A 21,949-nucleotide genomic window follows, 5' to 3' on the forward strand; every position below is an offset into this window, starting at 1 on the left:
GGTTCCTGTCTGACCCGTATCACATCCTTCCACCAATCTGTCCTGTCCTGCTAACTACACAATTTATTTGATAAAATAAAATGTCAATAGAAAGATATAACACATTTAAAGGGATAGTTCACCCAAAAATGAAAATTCACTCATCATCTACTCACTACTATGTCAACAGAGGGGCGGGTGAAGAAATGTTGGAGTCCAGAAAACACTTTTAGAGTTTCAGGGGTAAACTGTTCACCCCTGAAACTGAAAAATGCGGTCTCAAACACTTCACCCAACCCTTCATCGGCATAGCGGTGAGTAGATGTGTGAATGTGTGTGTGAATTTTCATTTTTGGGTGAACTATCCCTTTATTCAAAATTTGAATTTGTCAATCTATTCAAGCTTGTGTTGTTTTTCTCCTTTGACATAAAATACCAGGCTCCTCCACCAGTGACCCTGTCTGATAAGAAGCTGCTGTTTTTGATCCGGCTGCATCATCAGAAGACACCGAAGGACACGTGACACCATGTGTGACGGAAACCAAGCAACAGGACGATGTTGGTTTTAGTCACTTTAACCGACTTTGATGCTGTCGGCTGTGTCTCCTCATCAACGCTGAACAATAACCGTCACCACATCACACCTCTTACACGTGAACACATGAAATCTGCTGCATTAAGAGCAGTAAGAGCTTGTGGTTTGTTTACAGGGATTTGCTGCTGCTGCTGTCATAACAGGTAATTACTGCTCTTCCTTGCTCTTGCTAGCTTTGTGTAACTAGGCTTCATTGTACAGATGAAACACTAAATAAAGTAGTTAATTGTGCTTCTAATATACATGGCACATTACATAAATACAGGCGGTGGAAATCATTATGAAAAACAATGTACTTGAATATAAATTTATTTTGACATTCGCTCAGAAGATGTAAAATAAGAAAAAAAAAGTCACACAGAAGATTATTAAAAAAATAATAACACAGTGTTCACTCAAACCCCAGCAGGAGCGGCTTTAGAGATGTGGACCTGTGAGTGACATCAAGCCTATATATAGGCTCTCCACTAGGAGACAGCAGAGTGACAGTGATGAGGAAGTCACCCTGGCATCAATTCTCAAAGCACCGGTGACTTAGGACACACTGATGCAGGGGAATACTTGGGGGGGGGGGGGGATTAGGTTACAAAACAAAGAGTCTGAACAGCTTGGGGAGTCATTAACAAAATGCTCACAAGATGTAAACACGGAGCTACTGGGGACTCTAGAGAAAAATAGGGAACGAGTCCACACATTGGTGGCGTTATTAAAGGTCATGAGGGTAATACATGTGATTGTACATGTACGCGTATGTCTGTGTATTTGTATGCATATACTCGTCTTTCGATTATTTTGAGGACCAATGTTGGTTCCAAACTATCATTGTGTGTGTGTGTGTGTGTGTGTGTGTGTGTGTGTGTGTGTGTGTGTGTGTGTGTGTGTGTGTGTGTGTGTGTGTGTGTGTCGGAGCTGGGTTTGCTGAACCAGATTCATCAGTAATCTATTGTAAATGGGTCACAATTTCTGGAGCAATCTAAAATTGGTTGTCTTTGCTTTACCGGGTGAGAGTTACTAGAAGTGATACGGGGTGTGGGTAACCCAGTTCGATGTCTGATCTTTAGTGCGCTTGGCAGAGCTGTGGGTCGTGAACAGGGACTTGAAGACCTCAGACTTCTCCTCCATGGTCTGGACGGACCTCTTGGTGCCGGAGGCTGTCGAGGACTTTGCGCCTTCAGAGGAGCCGGAGGTTCCAGAGGGTCCAGCCTCGTCTGGGTGGAGAAATGGCAAAAGAGAAGAGAGGACATAAAGGAAGGATTAGTACAAAAAAAACAAAACAGAGTAAAGAATGGGTAAGGAAGGGAGTAAGACTGAAAATAGGAATATGAGGTTTACTTAAGTTTGTCTCTGCTTACTTTGTTATTTCATTTCCTTTCAGCCTTTTAATCTTTTCATAGGTCGACCGGTAAATGGAAACCTGCTCTCTGGACTCATTAAAGACATAACTCTATGGCCAACTGATAACAGAGGATATCCACTGATCAATCACAATAATAAAACACGGTTTCATCTTCTTATTTGCAGCCTACTTCCAAAGCCAGAGTTCACAGTGGGACAAAAGACTGTGAAAGGCAGCAGATACACCAGGTAATACAGTGAGGACATTATTCAACAAGAGGAGAAAATATGGCAAAAGAATTTGGCACCACCAAGATCAGCAGGTTTCTCTATAGCTGATGATAGAACAAGGAGGAAACAGGTCATTTGCCAAGAAGCCTGTGGCAACATTAAAGGAGCTGCAAGTATTTCTGTCAAGTGCTGGTTGCACCATACGTGTTAAAACAAAAGCTCCAGTATTCTCAGTGTGGCTGATCCATGGGATAGAATCACAAAATGGAAGCCATTTCTCACAAGGAGAAAAAAAAAATACAAAATAACATATCCAGTCTCCCAGAGCCAAAACATGTAGTACAATATTTATCATAATTCCAAAAGGGAGAGGAAGAAACAAACTTGATTTTGGCACATAACCTCCAGGCGTCTGCGAGAGAGCTGAAGAGGAATTTAAAAGTTCTGCATGACAAAGACTCAGAGCAACCAAATCAACAAAACAATGGCAACAGCAAAAGAAGATTTAAGATAAGGTAAAAGCAAGAGCCTCAAACTGAAAATCTGAGGCGACCCGTCGAGGGCTGCCAGGAAGGACGGAAAAATAGTCAAGATGTGCTGAGGTGATAATCCAACCCAAAATGTGCTTCACCAAATTATTACTTAAAGCTTGTACTGGTTTCATATTTTATATCACAAAAACCCTTTTAATAGGAGTGTGTAGACATTCTATTCTTTTATACATTATTTAGAATAACAACTATTTAGAATATCAATATACAGAATGACAAACGTGTATTCAAGCAGAGTATTATGCTCAAGTCAGAAGTTTAGATTAAAGTTTTGTTTGTCTGTATTAGGAAGGACGCAACGAGAATAGGACAATTTTATTAAGCCAGAGGATAATTCAATGTTCACATAGGAAACATTTTTTTTTCAATTTTCAGGAGAAAAATGATTCATAACTTTTGACTCTCAGCCAACTTCCTTTTCAGTTGTGAGGAGAAATTCTTGTGTTGTCCTAAAACTGAACAGGAAGCCACACCAATGCTTTCTGAGGACAGACAATAGTACAATAGGAGGTCTCTGATCTAACATCCATAAAAGCATGCCTCAGACTTCAAAAGCATTCTGCATCCATTAGCACTAGCACTAGTAAAATAGGGAAGTTTTCAATTGATCACATCAGGTTCCCTAAATCCTCTATCACTAAGTAATAAATGTGTTTCTTCAAAAACTAGTTATATTATATCACCGTGTTTCAAATGATAATAATAATTAATTATGGGAGCCTTTCACAGCACTCAAGGTCCTTACACAGCAGATAAAAACACAACAATGCATCACTGTCTGTATACACCATCTGTATTTGATCCCACCGAACTCCACTTCAGCACATTCAAAACAGGTAGGAGGAAAGGCTCCGGTGTTTTGTTAGCAGCTTGATTTGGTTTATGTAAATATTGTAGTGATTTGTCTGAACTAAAGAAATGTTCTGGCTTTCGTTCCACCTTTGCATTTTAAAGCCAGTCTGACGCCACTTTAGACTTCCAACACGCACGTTTCTCCACCTCATCTCTGCACTGGGACCTGCAAGCAATTCAACTCACAGTAAGAAGATGATAAATATGTGTTGTAAGTGTCACACGGCGTCTGACTGGCTTTAAAATGCAAAGGAGGAACGAAAACCAGAACAAAAGTCTTTGTAGTTTGTCCATTAACCTCTTGCCGACTGTGTGCTACGTTATTGGCTGGTATAAGTCTCAGCCGGTCAAGTCAAACTTGCTAATGAAATAAAATGACCCCCACAATGGTTTTACACAAACCTGCTGGTGTAGATGCAGTTTCAACTTCCTTGTTCTTCTTTGATTTCTAAAAAAGGACAGGAAATGTATCAATTAGAAAATCAAGCTCCCCCATATTTCATCATCTTAGGTTATTTGTTATTCAGATACAACTTCATCTCACCTTTGTTTTGGCTTTAGCTCGCTTTGCTTCCATCCTCTCCCTCAGCTTCTCCACCTCCTCCTTGGTGTCATTGAGAAAAACAATGTCCTCGTGTTTGAACGGGTCCCCACACTGTAGCACAAACATGACACTTTGGTTAACTGCATGGAAATACATTATATATAGAATAGAAATGTTGTGATATATATTATCACAAGGTGAACTCAGAAAACATCAGGTCTCAAGATTTTGTTATTGTTTAGTGACTTGAACCAGGATTTTGTACTTTTGTGATGGTGTAAAATTTACAAATGAATCACTTATTGTGCCTTCGTGGAAACCCAGAGCATCTTTCATCAGAATATAAAATTAAGCCTAATAGAAGACTGTTTTACGATGTGTTTGAGTTTTCTTAGTAAGTTGTCTGGCATTTTTAGGAATGATTTTTTCACCTTCCCTTCTCTAAAAAAATAAATGTCAAATATATGTTTAGTTTAAAGATGTAATTCATGAAGTTTTTCCCCTGAGACTCTTTACAAACATATAATCTTATTACCTGATGCATTATTGGGCTTAAAGTGCAAAAACCTCAGTTAAACACAGATAGGAACATATTATCCTATTTTCACTTGTTTGTTTATTCAGGACACATTTGGTTTACTCAGAGAAAACCCACACAACAATTCCACTGATGCAAAGAAAACATGCAAATCCAGTTAGTCAGTCAGAATGACGTTGCTTAATGAGAAGATCTTCAACAGCTCTGCACCAGAAGATATGGAATTTTTAACTGTCGTCTTTAGCCCAGATAAAAGTACTGTTGCAAGCATGTTACTATGATAACCTAGAAGACGTCATTGAGCAAATATGGCAAAGCAGTCACACTGCAATGTACAATATCAGCAAGAAATAAATAGTATGAGGCTACTCTGTTTTTTAATCGAGTTATATAAATAAACATCTTGAATATCTAAAAATCTTCCTGGTTTGGCTTTTTTTAGTTCAAATCTAGTTGTCTGGGATCACAAACACAGTGCAAGTTCAGTTTTATGGATGGTATATCATTGACTACCTGGATGACACAAAGATGAATCAATCAGGGGTTTGTAAATCTTTAACAGACAAGGGAAAACACACCCACATGCAAGCACATATTTCCAACCGAGAGTTACCGGCAGGAGCTCTATTGTGTGGCTGCAATGCAGGCTCAGTGGGTGTGAACTCCAGCCATGTGCTCTGGTCAACACAAGAGGGATAATCTCAGGAGCTGACCAAGCAGCAAAAAAATTCAGTGGGCGCTGCTCTGAAGTCAGTCACTCTGCTGTTGCAACTGCCCCAATGACACAGGCCACTGGTGAGCTGAGCACCTTATCATCGAGTCAGAGCACAAGTCGACCAGAACGTTTCTTTACTCGACAGGACTCGACAAGGCAGATAAACTGGTGGAGGGACATGGAGGAGAGTTTGATATGTGCACCTCAAACTGGGGGAGACGAACTGGAATTTAACACATCTGAGAGGGAAGAAAGAGGACAGGCACCTGAGGTAAGGGGAACCAAGAAAAAATAATGTGAAGCAAGAAGAAACAACCCACCAGTGAGTAGGAAACCGTATGGGGGAGGAGAGTGGAAAAAACCTTGGTGAAAGAGAGAGAGGGGGCGAGTGCATAAGGTACGACTGTGCCTGTGTGTCAGGTGTGCGTTATTGCTGGTAACCAGGCAGGGACAGACCCATTCTCATGGGAATGTGACGCAACACAACAACAGAGAAATACCACGGAACCCACAATAACGAACCAATCTGACTCAGACATACGACAGAATCTCCTCCTGCTGATAATGACGGGGGTGACTTGTGTTCTCTGACGAACTCTGGATGGATGGTTACAAGACATGTGGAATATCTGTTGTGGTGACACAATGCTTGGAACAGGCGTCTGGTGTCTATTTACTTCTTCATCATAAGGACTACAGACTGAGCCGCCTCTAAGGTAACTGGCTAACCTTTGCACCTCTTTGGATTCTTTTCTTTACAGACTGTATCTGCATGATCAATAAACAATAAATAAATAAATGTAATCCCAAAGAAAAACAGTATCAGTAGAATTGAGGGCATATTCTTTCTTACTACATGTAGGGTAGTAGCTGTTTTTTTAAATAAATGTCACTGAAGGAAAGGGCTGCATACTCTTTGCTAAAATTATGGCTCATTCTCAATAAAGACACGAAATAATAACACTGAAGTATTAAGATGGTTTGTGAATTTGGCATACAAATGCTAATCTTATTACACATCACAGAGTAATTTACTAAGGATTATAACTATCAAGTATAATATCCTTCCTAGGCTCTTAAACACAAAATACTACAACCCATTTATTGACAGGGAGCAGCCGTCTAAAGGAAATCCGTTTGAAACCTTTCAGGTATCCTGTTAGTTTACTTACTGCTATCTGTTGTGCCTTGCACATGTAGGTCCTGAGTTTTTAAATTATGTTTTTATTCAGTGACTCAACTTCACTTTCATTATTTGAAGCATTTGATGAACAACAGTTATTTGTTAAATGTATGTAAATTTGATTTCATATCCAAAGAAAACCAACCAAAAATTTAACTGACTCAGACTAGAGGTACATTGTGTAGAATTTACTGATATCTAGTGTTGAAATTGCATGTTGCAGCTGAATGTAACACACATTCTTTTAACTAAATGCATAATGTTAAAATTCTCAATCATCTTTAATAGACAACAATGATTTAATTTACTAATGCATTGACCACATGTATTAAATAACCAGGAAATTAACCCCCCTTCATCTGCATCATCCAAGGCTCTGGAAATCCCTGCCTGAGGAGATTAGGTTTGCCAACTTGCTACCGATCTTTAAATCCCTGCTCAAAACTTGCTTTTACAGGAAAGCATTTCTAACTTGCCACTTGTAATTATTTTCATTACAACAATCAGAACCTGGAGCAGCTGTGTTATAATTATTCAGCAGAGTCCAAGTCCATGTCGCGATGCATCTACAAATGGAGAAAAGCCCACAGCTCTAGCCTCAGTTACTGCAGCACAGGCTTCATTTTTCTTTTTTTTTGATAAACAACCCCCACCAGAGAAAACGCTACAGAGAAATTTGCCATTTGTGGCTTCAACTGCCAAACTGTTTCAGTTTCTGTTCTTTGCAACTCTCTCTTCATGACAAACAGAGGTCCTTACATGGAGCAATAAAGGCAAGTGAACACACGTGTCGATTTAGAATGATTCTGATTCACATATATACATAAGGTGATGAACACGCACTTATTTTCTGCGGAGAGTAAGAACATTTATGCAAACATACTGGTGAATTAAGCCCATTGTCTCTGAAAATAATTATGAAAAGACTAAATCTGGTGCACTAAACTATATTTCTTTTTCAATCTAAAAACCATCTTCAATCAATTAGTGCTAACCTACATATTTAACCCTATTCAACATCCCTTGGGGTTCAAGACCTGAATGAAAATAACCGATCTAAATGCCTTTTTTGCAGGAGTTGTATCTGTGGTGGGGCTTTCTGGATAAGGTGGAGCTATTATGTGGCAGCTGGAAGGAGCAAAATGCAGCTTCCTGTTCTGCCTGGGAATAAGCATTATTATCTGTTCCGTCATTTACTTGCGGGCCAGTATACCACCACCAACAGCACCCAAGCCTCCGGATCCTTCATGTTGCAGGCCCTTTTCCACTGAATGTAAAGCTGTCCTGCCTGGCACTGAGATAGGATTTGAATGGGTCCGCCGTGACTGCCAGGTAAGTTTTATTTTATTGTCTCAATTCTGAAATATACATAAAGGGGAAGGGAAGCAAACTCAGGAGAGAAAAAGAAGTATACTGACAAATACCAGTAGAGACTCTAAAAGTTCTAGAGTAAAATTAAGTTTTATAAAAGTTGCATTGTCAATTCTTGTCTGCAGATGGATATCCTGAATAGTCACCTGCAGTGTTCCAATTTGACCAAAGAGCTGCACTTCATCACAAGACCTCTGAGCCGTGAGGAGGAAGATTACCCTTTAGCATTCATTATGACTGTTCACAAAGAACTGGAGGTTTTTGTGCGTCTGCTGCGGGCCATTTACATGCCACAAAATGTCTACTGTATTCATGTGGATGCTAAGGCTCCATGGGAGTACCAGGAGGCTATACGGAAGCTAGTCAGCTGCTTCCAAAACACTTTCCTCTCCAGCCGCAGCGAGACAGTGACCTACGCTGGGTTTTCCCGTCTGCAAGCAGATGTGAACTGCATGAGGGATCTCGCAAAGTCCAAGATAGGCTGGAGGAAGGTGGTGAATCTGTGTGGACAGGATTTCCCTGTCAAGAGCAACCTGGAACTGGTGCAGTACATGCAGAGCAAAAAGTGGAGGGACAGAAACATGACGCCTGGGGTGAAGCAGCCGGTGTCTATGAGGCACAGGACAGAGCTCCAGCACATGGAGATCACAGGCTCACATGTAGTTCTAAAAGGGATGGGGATGAAGAAAGGTCCTCCTCCACACAATCTACAAGTTTACTTTGGAACAGCCTATTATGCTCTCACGAGGGCTTTTGTAGATTTTGTTCTGAAAAGCCCAATTGCTCAGGATCTCCTGGAGTGGTCCAAAGACACGTTCAGTCCAGACGAGCACTACTGGGTGACACTCAACCACATCAAAGGTAAACTCTGTTCTGAATTGCTACACAGACACGCTCCCACTGCTGCCAACATGACCTTCCTGCACACCAAATCCTGGTATAGAGCTATTAATTATTAACTAGTGTGATTATAATACTTAAAACACACTGCACTTCATATACAGATACAGTAATGCAATCAATGCAACAAGGTCAAAGAATGGTAGAGCAGAGTAACACTTCATTGTTCCAGAGGAGCAATTTAGCTTACAGACACCTGTCAACAGTAGATCTCATCTTTTTTTTTTTACAAAAATAATAATCTGTACAGTATTTACATACCTACACAAAGAAGGATTTTTAAAGAGGTTAATGCCAAAATCAAGGTTGTCAAATTGTCATTCAGATCAGTAGAAAAATAGAAGAGAATTTAAATCAGGAAAGCAAAGGAGAGGAGGCCCTGAATTACATCCTTAGCTAATCAAAGGCCAAAACGTATTTGTTTGAAAAGCCAAAAGATGACAGAATAAATGTTCCTACAATCCCAAGCTGAAGCAAACTTGTTCTACTGGATCTCTGTCACAGGTTCCATTTAATAATGGTCAGAGCAAAAGAAGAAGCTCACTTTTGGAAGTAAATGAACTTCTCTTTAGTCTTCAGACAAAGTCAGAGGTAGCGGGTGTTGTTAAGACATTAGACAAATTCATCTACCACTGGACCATGACTCTGCTCTTCACTGTGCAATAAGCTGACTATTACAGAATAAAACACAACAGACCAGTCTTATGTCATTAATCACCTAATTAATCTGGCTTTAGTCATTAGTGACCAAGAAAAATAAAAGTGCTGAAGGGCTGCAGCCGTGAGGAAACCCAGTGAAGAATGAGCGTGTACTAGCTCTAGATCTACTAGAACATTCACTTGAACTCTCTGTTCTCTGTAATACATCAAGCACACAACACTTTGCACTTACTTTTTATTCATTTGAGGTTTCACTGGGCTTGTTTAATTAATTTATCTTGTTGTGCCCTTCAGCGATGATCGAATGGGACCCGACTGGAGGATTAGCACCACCAGCTGTTAATATTCCCTAAGAGTAGTAGATTCACATTTGCAGTCATTAACATTTTCTTTTGCAGATTTTATCCAGTTGAAATGTCCCCTAAATTTCCACAAATGTAATTTCTCACACTTGTGTAATGCTGGAGTTAAGTCCCAAGAGGTCGAATAATATTAATGCTGCCGTTGGTCTTGATTAGAGAACTGGCCTAAAATGTATCCTTGAGTTGAAAGGCCACCACAGACTTTAAATGATTATTTTCAATTATTTGGGGTTGCTAGTGTAAATGTAAAAATGTGAGATAGAAAAAGTGCAGCACATGCATGCACTGTATGAATGTATGAGAGTGGAAAAATACACAGTGACAGGTTTCTCAGAAGTTGGTGGTTAGCCTGGTCAGCATGCACAGTCATGCAGTTTAAAGGGGGAGAGTGTAACCAAGCTTGTTGGGTCTCTCTATAAATTGAAGGTCTTGACCTTTTTATGTTATGATCTGGTTCTTAAAACTGAACTGAACTGAATACCTTTTATTATAATTAATTCCCTTATTTGCCATGTATTTTTTTCTATGCAAAGCACTTTGTAACATTGTAGATAAGTGCAACAAATAAAGTTATTATTATTATGTAAAAATCATCAAATAGACTATGTAACTGCAAAAAAAGCCTCTAGCCCCCTTCATTGAGATTTGATTGTATCTACTATTTTATCTGGCCCTTGAAGGAGCCCTAAGGGAGGGAAACTCTCCAGCCAGTTCCCCTATTCTATGTAAAGCATCCTGTACATTCTCCCACGCTGTGCATGTAGCAGTCACAAATAGGGCAACATAAACCCTAAGAATTCAATTATCTTGTATACTAATGATTTGTTTGATCTGATTATGTGTTTAAAGAAGCTCCAGGCAGCCACATAAATGGAGACTGGGAAGGAGACATCCGTGCAATCAAGTGGAAGGACCAAGAGGGGAAAACGCATAATGGCTGCAAAGGTACAGTACTGCAGAGCATGTCTATTGATAGAGGTACTACTTTATTGTACTTTAACTGTACTACAAAGTGTAACTATGGTCTAGCTTCATTCCTGGTGCTATGAAAATCGTATTCAAATTCTCTTATGTGATTTGCAGAGAACTATTTACTGCCAAGAAAGATTATTCTTTTTGGTCTTCTATATGGCTTTTTGTCTGCAAACAGGATTATAGGACCATTTACTGTCTCAAAATTTACTCAACAAAAGAACTGATAGGAAGATTCATGTGATATGATGTCCCCTCTAATAGGTTTTGTCTGTGCTTCATATGACCTTTTACTGGTAGAAGATACTGATTTTTATGTAACGATGAAATAGAGACAGTGGGGTCCAAACGACTGTGACCAATAATAGAATGTTGATGTAACTTTCCAGGGCACTATGTACGAGACATCTGTATCTATGGAATAGAGGACCTGCCCTGGATCATTGAAACGAACAGCATGTTTGCCAATAAGTTTGAGAGAGACACCTTTCCCCAGGTGCTGGACTGTCTGGAGCAGTGGCACAGAAACAAGGTGCTCAGCCATTCGACTGTTCCAATAGACCCATCATGGCTGCTGGCTACACAGAGCAACTCAAGCAGCAGCAGCTACTTTAACAGCAGTGCTGGAGCATGAAAGTGCTGTTGACATCCTCATCAAAAGACTGGTTACTTGCAGTTCAGATGATTTGCACTTCACAAAGGTGTGAGCAGGAACATACTGAACTGAGAACAAAGGGATGATGCACTGTACAATTCCTGAGTCTGCAGCATGATTACTGTTCACTGATACATTTGCTTATTTATTGTTTTTATAACCAGGGGACAATTTATATACAGAGAAGTGAAATGTCTTTCCTTTACTGTAATGCAGTCAGAGCACGAGTGTGACTCTTATAGAAAAATACAAGTGAATAATACCATTTGGGACCACTAGAAGACACAAAGTATTGAATAAACTAGACTTAATATTGTTTAATTAAATCAAATATGCAATGTTGTTAAATTCAATATTTGTCAGTATGTTGTTCAGTTTGACAAACTTTTGTCTGTCAATCCTTTTTTAATAAATTCAGCAGTTGGTGTAAACAATTAAAGACAAATAGAAGAATAAACTCTATTCTCTCTTTGCTTCATACTAATGTTTATTTTAATGTGTGCAACTTATGCCAGAGTGATTGTGGAGGTTTAGTGTGATTTAAAAAAAACAGAGTGAGAGTTGTTTCTTTCCAAAATTATTTAAAAAGGAAATCAATTCAAAAGGTAAGTGAAATAGTTTTCTTCAAAATTAAGGTCAGTTGTATTTTCTAATTGTTTTTCAGACAGTTTCCCACCAAGAGCATTGTGGCTTCAGAATATGTTCCATGCTGGGTCGGAAAGTTGGTCGATGCTGAGATAAGAGATATAACTAGGATGACTCTACATCCTATGCACTGTGGTAATTCACTCTTGTCTCACTGTCAGAAAGTGCTTGATAAGAGAGACAGACATGTACCTGTACCTATGACAAAAAACTAAAACACGCTTTCAACTTACAAAGACATGGCATTCATCAATATACGAACACAGATGTCTGCAATTTAAGAACATGTCATGAACAAATTTAAGAAATTCTTAAGAAGATATTGGTGAATGAGGCCCAAAGTTATTTTCACGAGCAGAGATGACAGAAACACTATTAAAGAATTTAAACTTCTGAAAAAGTGTAAATTTGTCAGCAGTGTATTATACTGACACTGCTGACAAAGTTTACATTGTTTTACTTGTATTTCTGTCATCTCTGCTCAAAAAAGAACTTTGGGCGATGAATGCCATGTCTTTGTAAGTTGAAAGCATGTGTGAGTTTTCCCTAATTAGCATAGGTAAACGCCCTCGTATGCGGTCTATGGAGTCAGCACAGAAATGAACTCAGTTTTCAGAATTAACAGGCTATACTTGGAAAGAACATTTTAACTAAAAGCTGTAGCAGTAAAACTATACATATCATAAACACTGTTGCACACTCAAGTATTGTCAATGGGTGTATATTTGAGGGAATTATTGAATAATCAAGTTCTTTCATGACTGAATTTTTATGCCAACTGCAAAGTTAGTACAGACTACACAAACAAAAGAGGGATGACTTAAGGAGGAGTGACAGCGACAGGGAAAGACAGGAGAAAAACTGCTCACCTTATGGCAGATTTCTGTCTTAACCTCCTTCAGGGCTCGCTCTGAGAAGACACAGCCACAGGTTTGCAGGTAACAAAATCTGGGGAAAAAAATTATTATGATAAGTACAATAATATTTTGTTTTTAAATGCTTCTTTCTTGAACTTTTCCAGTCTTTCTTTCTTTGGCTTAGACCCATACAAAGTGCCATAGCAATATATATATTATTTTTACTTAATACTGAATGCCATACAAGCAAATTAATCAAAACACAGCTTATTGGACACAGAGGCCTATAGAGAACACACCAATACAGATGTCCTGAATTTAATGTAACATGATTAAATGTTAGTGAGCCAGGAAACTAATGGATCTACAGCTGCACAAAATTGATCTACACAATGTATGGAGAACCTTCCTTTAAATTATTTCTTGTTGTGCTCAAACATTGTGATTATTCTTAGGTTGATGCCCTTCTACTATATGTTGTTTACCTGTGCTTGCCATTCATCTCCAACCCAACAACAGGGCAAATAAACATGCCACAGTTGATGTCCTCATAACGGTCTCCTTTAGCATTTCTTCTTTCTCCCTCCCACTCAGGATTATCGGTCAAGTTCAGCTCTTTAATGTCCTAGAAATGGAGAGAAGGAATGAACATGTACTGAAGCACAGAACCACACATGAAATCTAAAGAGAAATATAGGCATAAACCCCAATACACAAGAAAATTCAGACAGGAATGAGAAACTTTGCACAAGATTTCAGTGACATCACTTTGCAGTACCTTTATCCCACGGATGTGCGTAACAGTCTCAGTGTTGGGTCTCTCTGTAGTTTTATCCAGAAGATATTCAATGATAGCATCTTTGTTAAAGAGCCTGAAACATAGCACAGTTCAGACATTTAGTGCATTGTGAGTTTCATCATCGAGCCATTTCGAGTCTAAAGTTGTAACAAGGCCGATGATTTTGCCTGATTGATGATGGACATGAAGTCAACGCTCACCTTCCCAGGTCACAGGAAACGATGGGACGTCTGAGTTTCTCCTGGCTCAAGGCACAGTATTTCCATTTGGCGGCTAGCTCTGCATTTTTATCGGCCTAAAGACACAATCCAAACATTACAATCAAAACATGTTCCATGGAGACAGTCATGGTCTGTGTTCTAGATGCTGCACATGTAAATACTGGAAATGATTTTGTAAAGCATTCGATCACTAACTACTTTACACAGAGTATGTTGTAAACTGCAAGAGACGTGTCCTGCTCAACAGATAAATGACATAAAGGATTCACAGTATTAGTCGTTTAGATTAATCTTTTCGATTACGAATGCACTATAGCCGTTAGCTATTGTATTTTGAAGGCCAGCGTTAGCCAGCTAGTTAGCTTAACTGCGTTTACATGTCATGTTCCGACAGGACCCATGATGTGTTCATTGTGTGGTATATCTTCATGTCTGCCCAACCGGCCTGAAAACATCTAATCAATCTACAATTTAATGCCTTTCAAGATAATAGGCTGACAATAATACAGTTAGCATGCTAGCTGGATAACAGTTAGCAATCGTTCCACGTCGTCGTCAAACGAAAAAGAGAGAAAAATAAAAACATAACAAACCTTCTCGACTTTTTTCGGGCCTTTCACCAGCTCGTGTCTTTTGGGAATCGTTCCACCGTCGCATCCCATACTGAAAGCCGACCTGAGACCTTTCAACAGCGGGTTAGCTCGCTGTGCTCACAGCTACACACAGACAGGAAGTACCCGGGTATGTAAACAAACTGCGACAGGGCCGCAAATCTCGTGAGATGTGCGGCCGAGCTGATGTCGCCATCTAGCGGCTCAAAACCCATTTCAGGCGTATTTTCTATCTGCAGCCACAGAGCGGAGGCATCGCTCCAAACATGACCATTGTAGTTTCTGTTCAGCCAACAGCACTGATGGAAGATTGAGATTGTATACAATTAATTTAAAAATAAAATCAAACCACTAAAGATGAGCCACACAGCCGGCTTACTTAATCAAATTTAATTTAATTTATTGTCCCTATGCGGAAATCTTTCTTGGGCCAAAGTGCTACAGCAGCTGCAGAACAGTATATTGTGCAACAAACAGCAAAAAACAGTACACAAGGAAATATCATCTATATAATCTCTATGTAGACCAGAATAATAATGCAGAATGAAAGTGAGTTGAATATTGCACCTGCCCTGAAAACACTTAAAAAATACAAAACACTAAAAGTTTACAACACATAAAAGATGAAAAACAATAACCAGAGTGTAAAATGTGCTGCACAGAGTGCAAAGGTTGTTGGGATACATGGTCGAATCAACATTTTTCCTCATGGAGTAGTGTGATGGACGTTGGGATGAATGAGAGCTCGAGGCGATTGGTTTTACACTCATAGGCTCAGTATCGCCTACCTGATGGTAACCAGGCAAATTCAGAGAACAGTGCATGTGACGGGTCATTGTGGATCGTATATGTGCTGGTCTGACCACAGAACCTTCCTAGATGGTCCAAAGGGAAGGATGGTCATTTTTGCCGATTACCTTAATAGCTGATCAGCAACTATTTACCAGGAGGCACTTGAGATAATAATCTCTTATGAGGGTTTTGATTACTGCATGAGCGTATATTTGTATAAGAAGTACATGCAAAGAGGTTCTATTAAGGTGGGAAGAGTAAGTATGTTACAGGAAGAAAAGGAAGGTTTTGTTATGGTACGCTAATATCATAACATCATCATATTGTAAGTATTATAGCAAAAATGAGAGAAAAACAACTTCACTCACATTACTTCACTCTTCAGCTGCCCATCCATCCATGAAACATTTTCAGTCAGCCATTAAACCCAGGACTAGTAAGTGACATTAGTCTGACATTAGTCAGAGTGGTCTAAAGATGAAAGTTTCCTTGGAAGATAGTTCAATGAGTGCTAATGAGATCTGTTTCCTGTGCCTTGCAGGCTGCAGATTAGTTTACTATCGATGGCGCTGTCCAAGAGCGACCATTAGTTTGGGGAATACCCCACCGGAGACATCTCTGGCAGCATGACTGATAATCGGAGTGGAAGAGAAGACTGAATAAAAACAGAGCGTTGGACTTCATTTTGGCTGAAAAAGTAGATTTCTACCTCTTTGTGTTCACCACCCACGGGCAGCTGCTGCTGCAGTTTAGCGAAATGAACAGATACGAACACAAAAACATTTCTCCATTCTGCCCGTTCGTTCGATTGGTTCTTCCTGTAAATTATAAATTGTGTTATGTGTCTTATTGAATTTCCCCCCTTTCTCACACAGAGCTAAATGTTTAGTATGGATTTTCATTAGAGACATTGGAGTGAAAGCTCTGTTAGCAAACTATCTTGGAGAGAGTGGAGGGCCCCGAGCTGATGGTGCAAACCAACACCTCAACAACGTGCACTGCACAATGGCCATTGGACAAAAAGACAGAGACAGTGGACCAGAACAATGGTCCGCTGTCTCTGTCTTGCAAGATTTGTTGTTTTCATAACTTCAGAATTAGAGCTGCTCTCTGGGGCACAGTGTCATTTTTTTTAGGATAAAAGTTTTTTCACTATGGCTTGTACCTGATGCACCTGATCATACACACATACTGATAGGTAACGTGCTTTTTTACTCCTATCAGCTATAATCCAAGATACAGATTGCATGGATAAACCCACAGAATTTTAGAATAAATCCAAAATGCCTGACATCACAGTTTTCATGTAATGGAGAAAGATGCGAGTTATTTAAATACACACAGATGCCCTGACATGATAATAAAATGACAACAGGGATCGGATCACAAAAAATCCTCATTATTATTGCACATTGCCTCAAATTATATATAAATTTTTTAAAAGATCATCATCCTAATCTGTTCAAATAGCTTGACAAGTGTAAAAATGGGTATACCCCTTTCAAGGAGGTTATGTTTTCACCCCAGTTGGTTGGTTGGTTTGAAAGCAAGATCATCCAAAACTACTGGATGAATTACCATGAGACTTTGTGGAAGGATGCGGTATGTGTCAGGAAAGAACTCATTCATCTGTGGTGTGGATCTGGAACATTGTGAGATGATTGGGTGTTTTTTTGGCATTTCCACAGATCTCTCAAAGAGTAATTCATGGATCTTGAAGAAATAAAGAACAGGCATATTAAAGAAGTGATACCTGTGGGTGTAATCTTGTGCAGCGTGTTTAGATTGAAGGGGAATGTTGGGCTTGGTGGAGATATGTGCTCTGTTGAGTGCCATTTTAGTTCATTTAGTTTACCAGATCTGATAAATCCAAAGCCTGAATGTGTCACTGCCAGTAGATCACATCTTCTCTTGACAGTTGAATCCGAAGAATTTGTGCAGCTTCCTCCCAGATCTCCCCCTCTGACGGACCCTCCCACCACACACACTCATATCTTCCTCACCCGCTGTGGTGCTGTTCAGCACGGCTGACCCAAAGAAAACCCCAACCACCAAGCACCCATCCAACCTCATGTTTATACTTCCATGATGAGTCCAACCTGCCCAATCAGACTTCCCCTGACTGGCCTTGAACTGAAACTGTATACATCTTAACCATCCCAGCCATCCGAAGCAGCCAGTGGAGACCAAGGCTGCATTAATTGCACCAACCAGCACTGGTAGAGCACCGAGTCCAATGCATTTAGCGTCTCTAATTGGGGAGGAATTGCTTTGTTTACATTGGCGCTAGTGGATAGAGCTGGACCCTCTGCAGCCAACCGAGCTAAAGATTGAGGGAGTAGGAATCTCAAAATGCCTCGTCCCTGTTGGAGCTGGACGGAAATTATTTGGAGCAGAGTTCAGGCTTATTTACGCAGATTTATCAAGAGGAGGGAGAGGAGATTAATCTATCTTTTTTCTCTGTCAGATTTTAACTTTAATTTATAGAATATGAATTTGATCATTGGTGTTAGTAATGTCATTTTGTGAGAGGATCTTTCTTAAGACCTATTTTGGAGAAAAAAATGGTGAATGTTAAACAAATAGGGGGGAGGTTTAATCATCTAATAAATATTTTGTTAATACATTTTTTTGTCATTTTTTTAAAACAATGATTTCTTTATTCTATTAAACAAGTGAAAATAGCAGAAAAAGTCCACTTGAATTACCAAAACCTCAGGAATTACCTTGACGTGATAATATGTCACATTTGAGCAACTGAAAGCAGTGAACTATTAATTCATTATCCAACTTGTCATTTTTTTAAATTATAAAATCATTAATCATCAATAGCATCAATTTATTTCACTATGTGACATGACTATAATCCCTGGAGCACAAAAGAGATAATATGATATAGAGGTGGATAAACCACACATTTAATTATAAATTAATCTTTCACCAGAACACTTCCCCTCAATAAAAAGTTTGTTATGAGAGATTTTTATTTAGAGACCACTGTACCCAGTCAACTCTTACACCGTGTATCAGGCCATATCCAAGTTCATGGACCTTCTGTATAATGAGAAATCCAAAACCCTGGAAAAAGCCCACCACATCCAAACACTGCAATGGGTTACCACACACACAAATCGACCACAATTATTTTCTCATTCCTTTTTCTGTTTATGTTCAATCTCACATAGCTAAAATGATGTCAGTTGGAAATGCTGCACATAACAAATTTTTCTATCCTCCTGGAGTGGGATTAACCCGCTTGAGCTTTCGCCACATATTGATACAGACTTTTGATTGTATTGAAAAATACTCTATGTATTCTGGCATTAGGTCATAAACAGGGAACTTTAGCAGGACTTCTATTTTTTTTGTTGTCATTTTTTATATGATCAGAGTAAAATCGAAATTTTAAGGATTTATTTTTTTATGTGATTCCGTTTGGATTTGGAAATGCTGCTGCGGATGAGTCAGCGGGAAGAAAATCAAGTTTTGTCTGTATCTCTCCAGGGTATGACTGATGTTGAAAAACATGCCTGATGTTGCTATGATTCCTCCAGCAGATGACGGTGGACCGTTTTTTCCTCGTTGCACCAGCCCGCCACTATGTGACAGCTTTAATCCAGCGGTTGTGCTGAAGTGAACAGCTCAACGCTTTACTCACCGCAAACTCCACAAAGCACTGGGACCTTTTGTGATATCAGCCGAGCCAAAACACACACACACGTATGAAGTCCACCTGGACACATTTTTACCTTCAGCCAGTTTCTGATTTTCATCTTTCCCACTGTGGCAACATCAGCCCCAACACCCTGCAGACAACAGAGCCACAAACAGATAAATGGATACATACACGCACACGTGGCTCAGATACACATGTATACATTGCCTGTCTGTATAAACAGACAAATATAGGACACACTCACATATGATCCTTGGTTCCTCTTTGATTTCTGTGACTGTGGAAGGGAAAGTCTCCATACATCAGCGGAGGCTATATGAATGGAACAATTGGTTGTGTGCTGGCAGCACAAGCTCAGTCACATCTCATTAGCCTGACGGGATCCCCGAAAGGTTCTGACAGCATCCTGGCTGTGATCGACGTGGCCCCGGGTGATGGGGACATACCTGTGGCTGCCTTGAGTACTCATGTGGGCACGTGGTGGAGAATATTCAAGCGCACGTAGCAGCTGAGGCCTGGCAGCAGTGGTAGCAAAGGTTCTGAGTGTCCGCGCCAGCCGCCGCCTCACCCTACACGTCCTCGGCAATAATAAAACTCACTCTCACTCTTTTTTATTTCGCTCTCACTTTGTCTCATGCCCTCTCTCACACACTGCTGCCCACACACACTCACATTACACCGACGTGAGGGGAAACGGGGGGCTGATGCTGTGCCATGGTGAGCTCAGTGCTAACTTTGAATGTGAACCAAACGTCTATTTAGAAACCAGTTGACGTTGTTAAACTTTGGAGGTCTGCTGCTTCCCATGCTTTAGGTATTTATGCCATGCTAAGCTAAGCTGACGAGCTCCTGGATCCAGCTACGTATGCAGCGGTGAGAGATTCTATCAATCATCTTATCTTTAATAAGTAGTAGTGCTTTAATATTAGGTTACATACACATACTACATACTATATTGCTGATTGGGCCTTTTGAGTCATGAAGTAAACTTTGCTGATTTGTCAGGCTCCTACCACATGACTGGCATTAGCCTCAGCCACCAGTATAGAACGTACAACACATACTTGTTGCTGACCTTCTAATCTTTGCTAGCAGCTGATTTTATTCAACCAATCTGAGATAATTCTTCAATTCTTTGAAAGCACTGTTTTTGAATTATCTTGAGCAATTTTTCTTTGCTGTGTCACATTAGCAATTTTCCCGAGCATGAATGTTCTTACGCTGTACAAATGTTGAAAGTTTCATTTCTGGTGTTTCCATGTGTCCACTTTAGGACACCACCCATTTCTTCTGTGATGTCCTGGAAATGAGTCTGCAAGCATTTTTATTCAGTCGCCTCCAAAGATGTCTCTCTGAGGGGTCTTTGGACGAACACATGTTTTTAATAAGGGTCTTTGCGTCTGGCCTTGCATAAATGTTTAGCAGCGTTCCTTCTGGGAACTGGGGCCTGTCTTTACAGTGGAGGCTAATCAGCTGTAAATTCTCTTTTAAAAAGGAAAGGAAGGCATGGAAGGAGTTAATCTCAGAGGCCCATTGCACTCTGTGTCTCACCATGTATTCCCTCTCTCTCTCACACACAGACATGCACACTCCTTCTAGAAAGAGAAAAGGAGTGGATGATGACAAAAAGAAAAAAAGAGGAGAGAGGAAAAGCTGGAGGCTTTGACAAATGATCTAATAAACAGGTAGGGAAATTACAGGCTGGGTGCCCGCTGGGAGAGGAAGTGGGGCAGTAAATATCTTTCAAAAGCTGTCAATAAATTCACTGTGTTGAGTTGAGAGAAGTATCCACGGTTAGCGAGTGCTCATCTGGGAGAACAACTGGTTAATGACGCATGTTGTGAGAAATATTGTTTGAAAGAGCTGCTGGTGTATGAAACAGAAATGAGCACAGTGTACTGTCAGATATGACACAGTGATAGAAAGGTGTCAAAAAAGAGTGGAATAGAAAAAAAAGAGATCTAATTACTTAATTTGCTCTACAAGACAATAAAGTTTAAAATGCACTGATTTGGTATAATTTTGTTTGGCACAGTTGTTCCGATGCAGGTTAGGAGCCGTTCGACAGAGCCATTGTTTGTTTTCTGTCCTCAGGCGAGTGAACGAGTGACGATAGGGAGACTATTATCACCAGCTCTGCCTCCGCACTTGGCAGGGAGTCTGTCAGAGTCTAATAAAGTTCACTGACACCACCATGTCTTTCCCACACCTTTCAACCAGCCTTGTTACTCAGCAGCTCAATTAAAGCTGATTTAAGGGTTCACCTGTGTGCCTATTGGCAAATGCCCCCCCCCCAGGGCGGTGCTTCTGTTTGACTGACGGGTTGATGAGATAATGACAGACAGCTACAGGTCTCCCCCGCAGTCACCTGTTTCAGCCCTGCGATGCTGATTGGTTAATCGTCCAGGCGAAGTGGACCCTCCAGAAAACTGCAGCTGCAGGAGCAGAATTAGGACACATGTGAAGGACACAAGTGTAATGAAAAAATGTCAACTTTCTTTAACATCTCAAGTCACAACAAGAAGACTTTTGTTTTGCAGTGTGTTATTCTGACATTTTCACACTCGTAAAATGATCACGGCTATTATCCCGGACAGCTCTGTTTCACTGCTTTTAACAAATCGAATGTCAAGTTGTCTTTTAAAAGTAAAACTTAAAAACTATGTTGAAAGGTTTCCTGGAAAAGATGGGATGAAGTTAAACATCTAGACGGAAAAATCAGCAACTCCAAAGTGTTTCTCTTGTTAATAACAACTGTAGGAAATTGGAATTTCGGAGCTCCCAGTCATCCCGACATAACAATAAAAAGAAAACATGCATTTTTTTCCCCTTTGCCGCCTCTTCCTCCATTGTGTTCACAGAGGATTGTCATTAGTCATTGTAGTATTAAAATAAAAAATAGCTT

General features: G+C 40.0%; 2 protein-coding genes across 3 annotated transcripts; one reads left to right on the forward strand and one right to left on the reverse strand.

The window, feature by feature from the left end:
- Positions 1-867: 867 nt before the first annotated feature.
- Positions 868-14,745, reverse strand: rtf2 (replication termination factor 2). Its single transcript, XM_020096918.2, has 8 exons — positions 14,559-14,745; positions 13,945-14,039; positions 13,724-13,817; positions 13,431-13,570; positions 12,958-13,036; positions 4,088-4,198; positions 3,946-3,991; positions 868-1,782 (listed from the first exon to the last, which is right to left on the reverse strand). Exons 1-8 carry the CDS (start codon positions 14,625-14,627, stop codon positions 1,586-1,588), a joined length of 831 nt encoding a protein of 276 aa, XP_019952477.1. The 5' UTR covers positions 14,628-14,745; the 3' UTR covers positions 868-1,585.
- On the forward strand, positions 4,336-11,900 carry gcnt7 (glucosaminyl (N-acetyl) transferase family member 7). 2 transcript variants are annotated; one of them, XM_069534040.1, is made up of 5 exons: positions 4,336-6,056; positions 7,599-7,855; positions 8,020-8,755; positions 10,666-10,761; positions 11,285-11,900. In XM_069534040.1, exons 2-5 carry the CDS (start codon positions 7,643-7,645, stop codon positions 11,401-11,403), a joined length of 1,164 nt encoding a protein of 387 aa, XP_069390141.1. In that variant the 5' UTR covers positions 4,336-6,056; positions 7,599-7,642; the 3' UTR covers positions 11,404-11,900. The 2 variants fall into 2 exon arrangements, with proteins under 2 accessions (XP_069390141.1, XP_019952476.1); XM_020096917.2 differs by having other exon boundaries at positions 4,347-6,056; positions 11,178-11,900.
- Positions 14,746-21,949: the final 7,204 nt, after the last annotated feature.

This window comes from Paralichthys olivaceus, chromosome 2 (assembly GCF_024713975.1).
Source record: "Paralichthys olivaceus isolate ysfri-2021 chromosome 2, ASM2471397v2, whole genome shotgun sequence".
NCBI classification, from domain to species: domain Eukaryota; kingdom Metazoa; phylum Chordata; class Actinopteri; order Pleuronectiformes; family Paralichthyidae; genus Paralichthys; species Paralichthys olivaceus.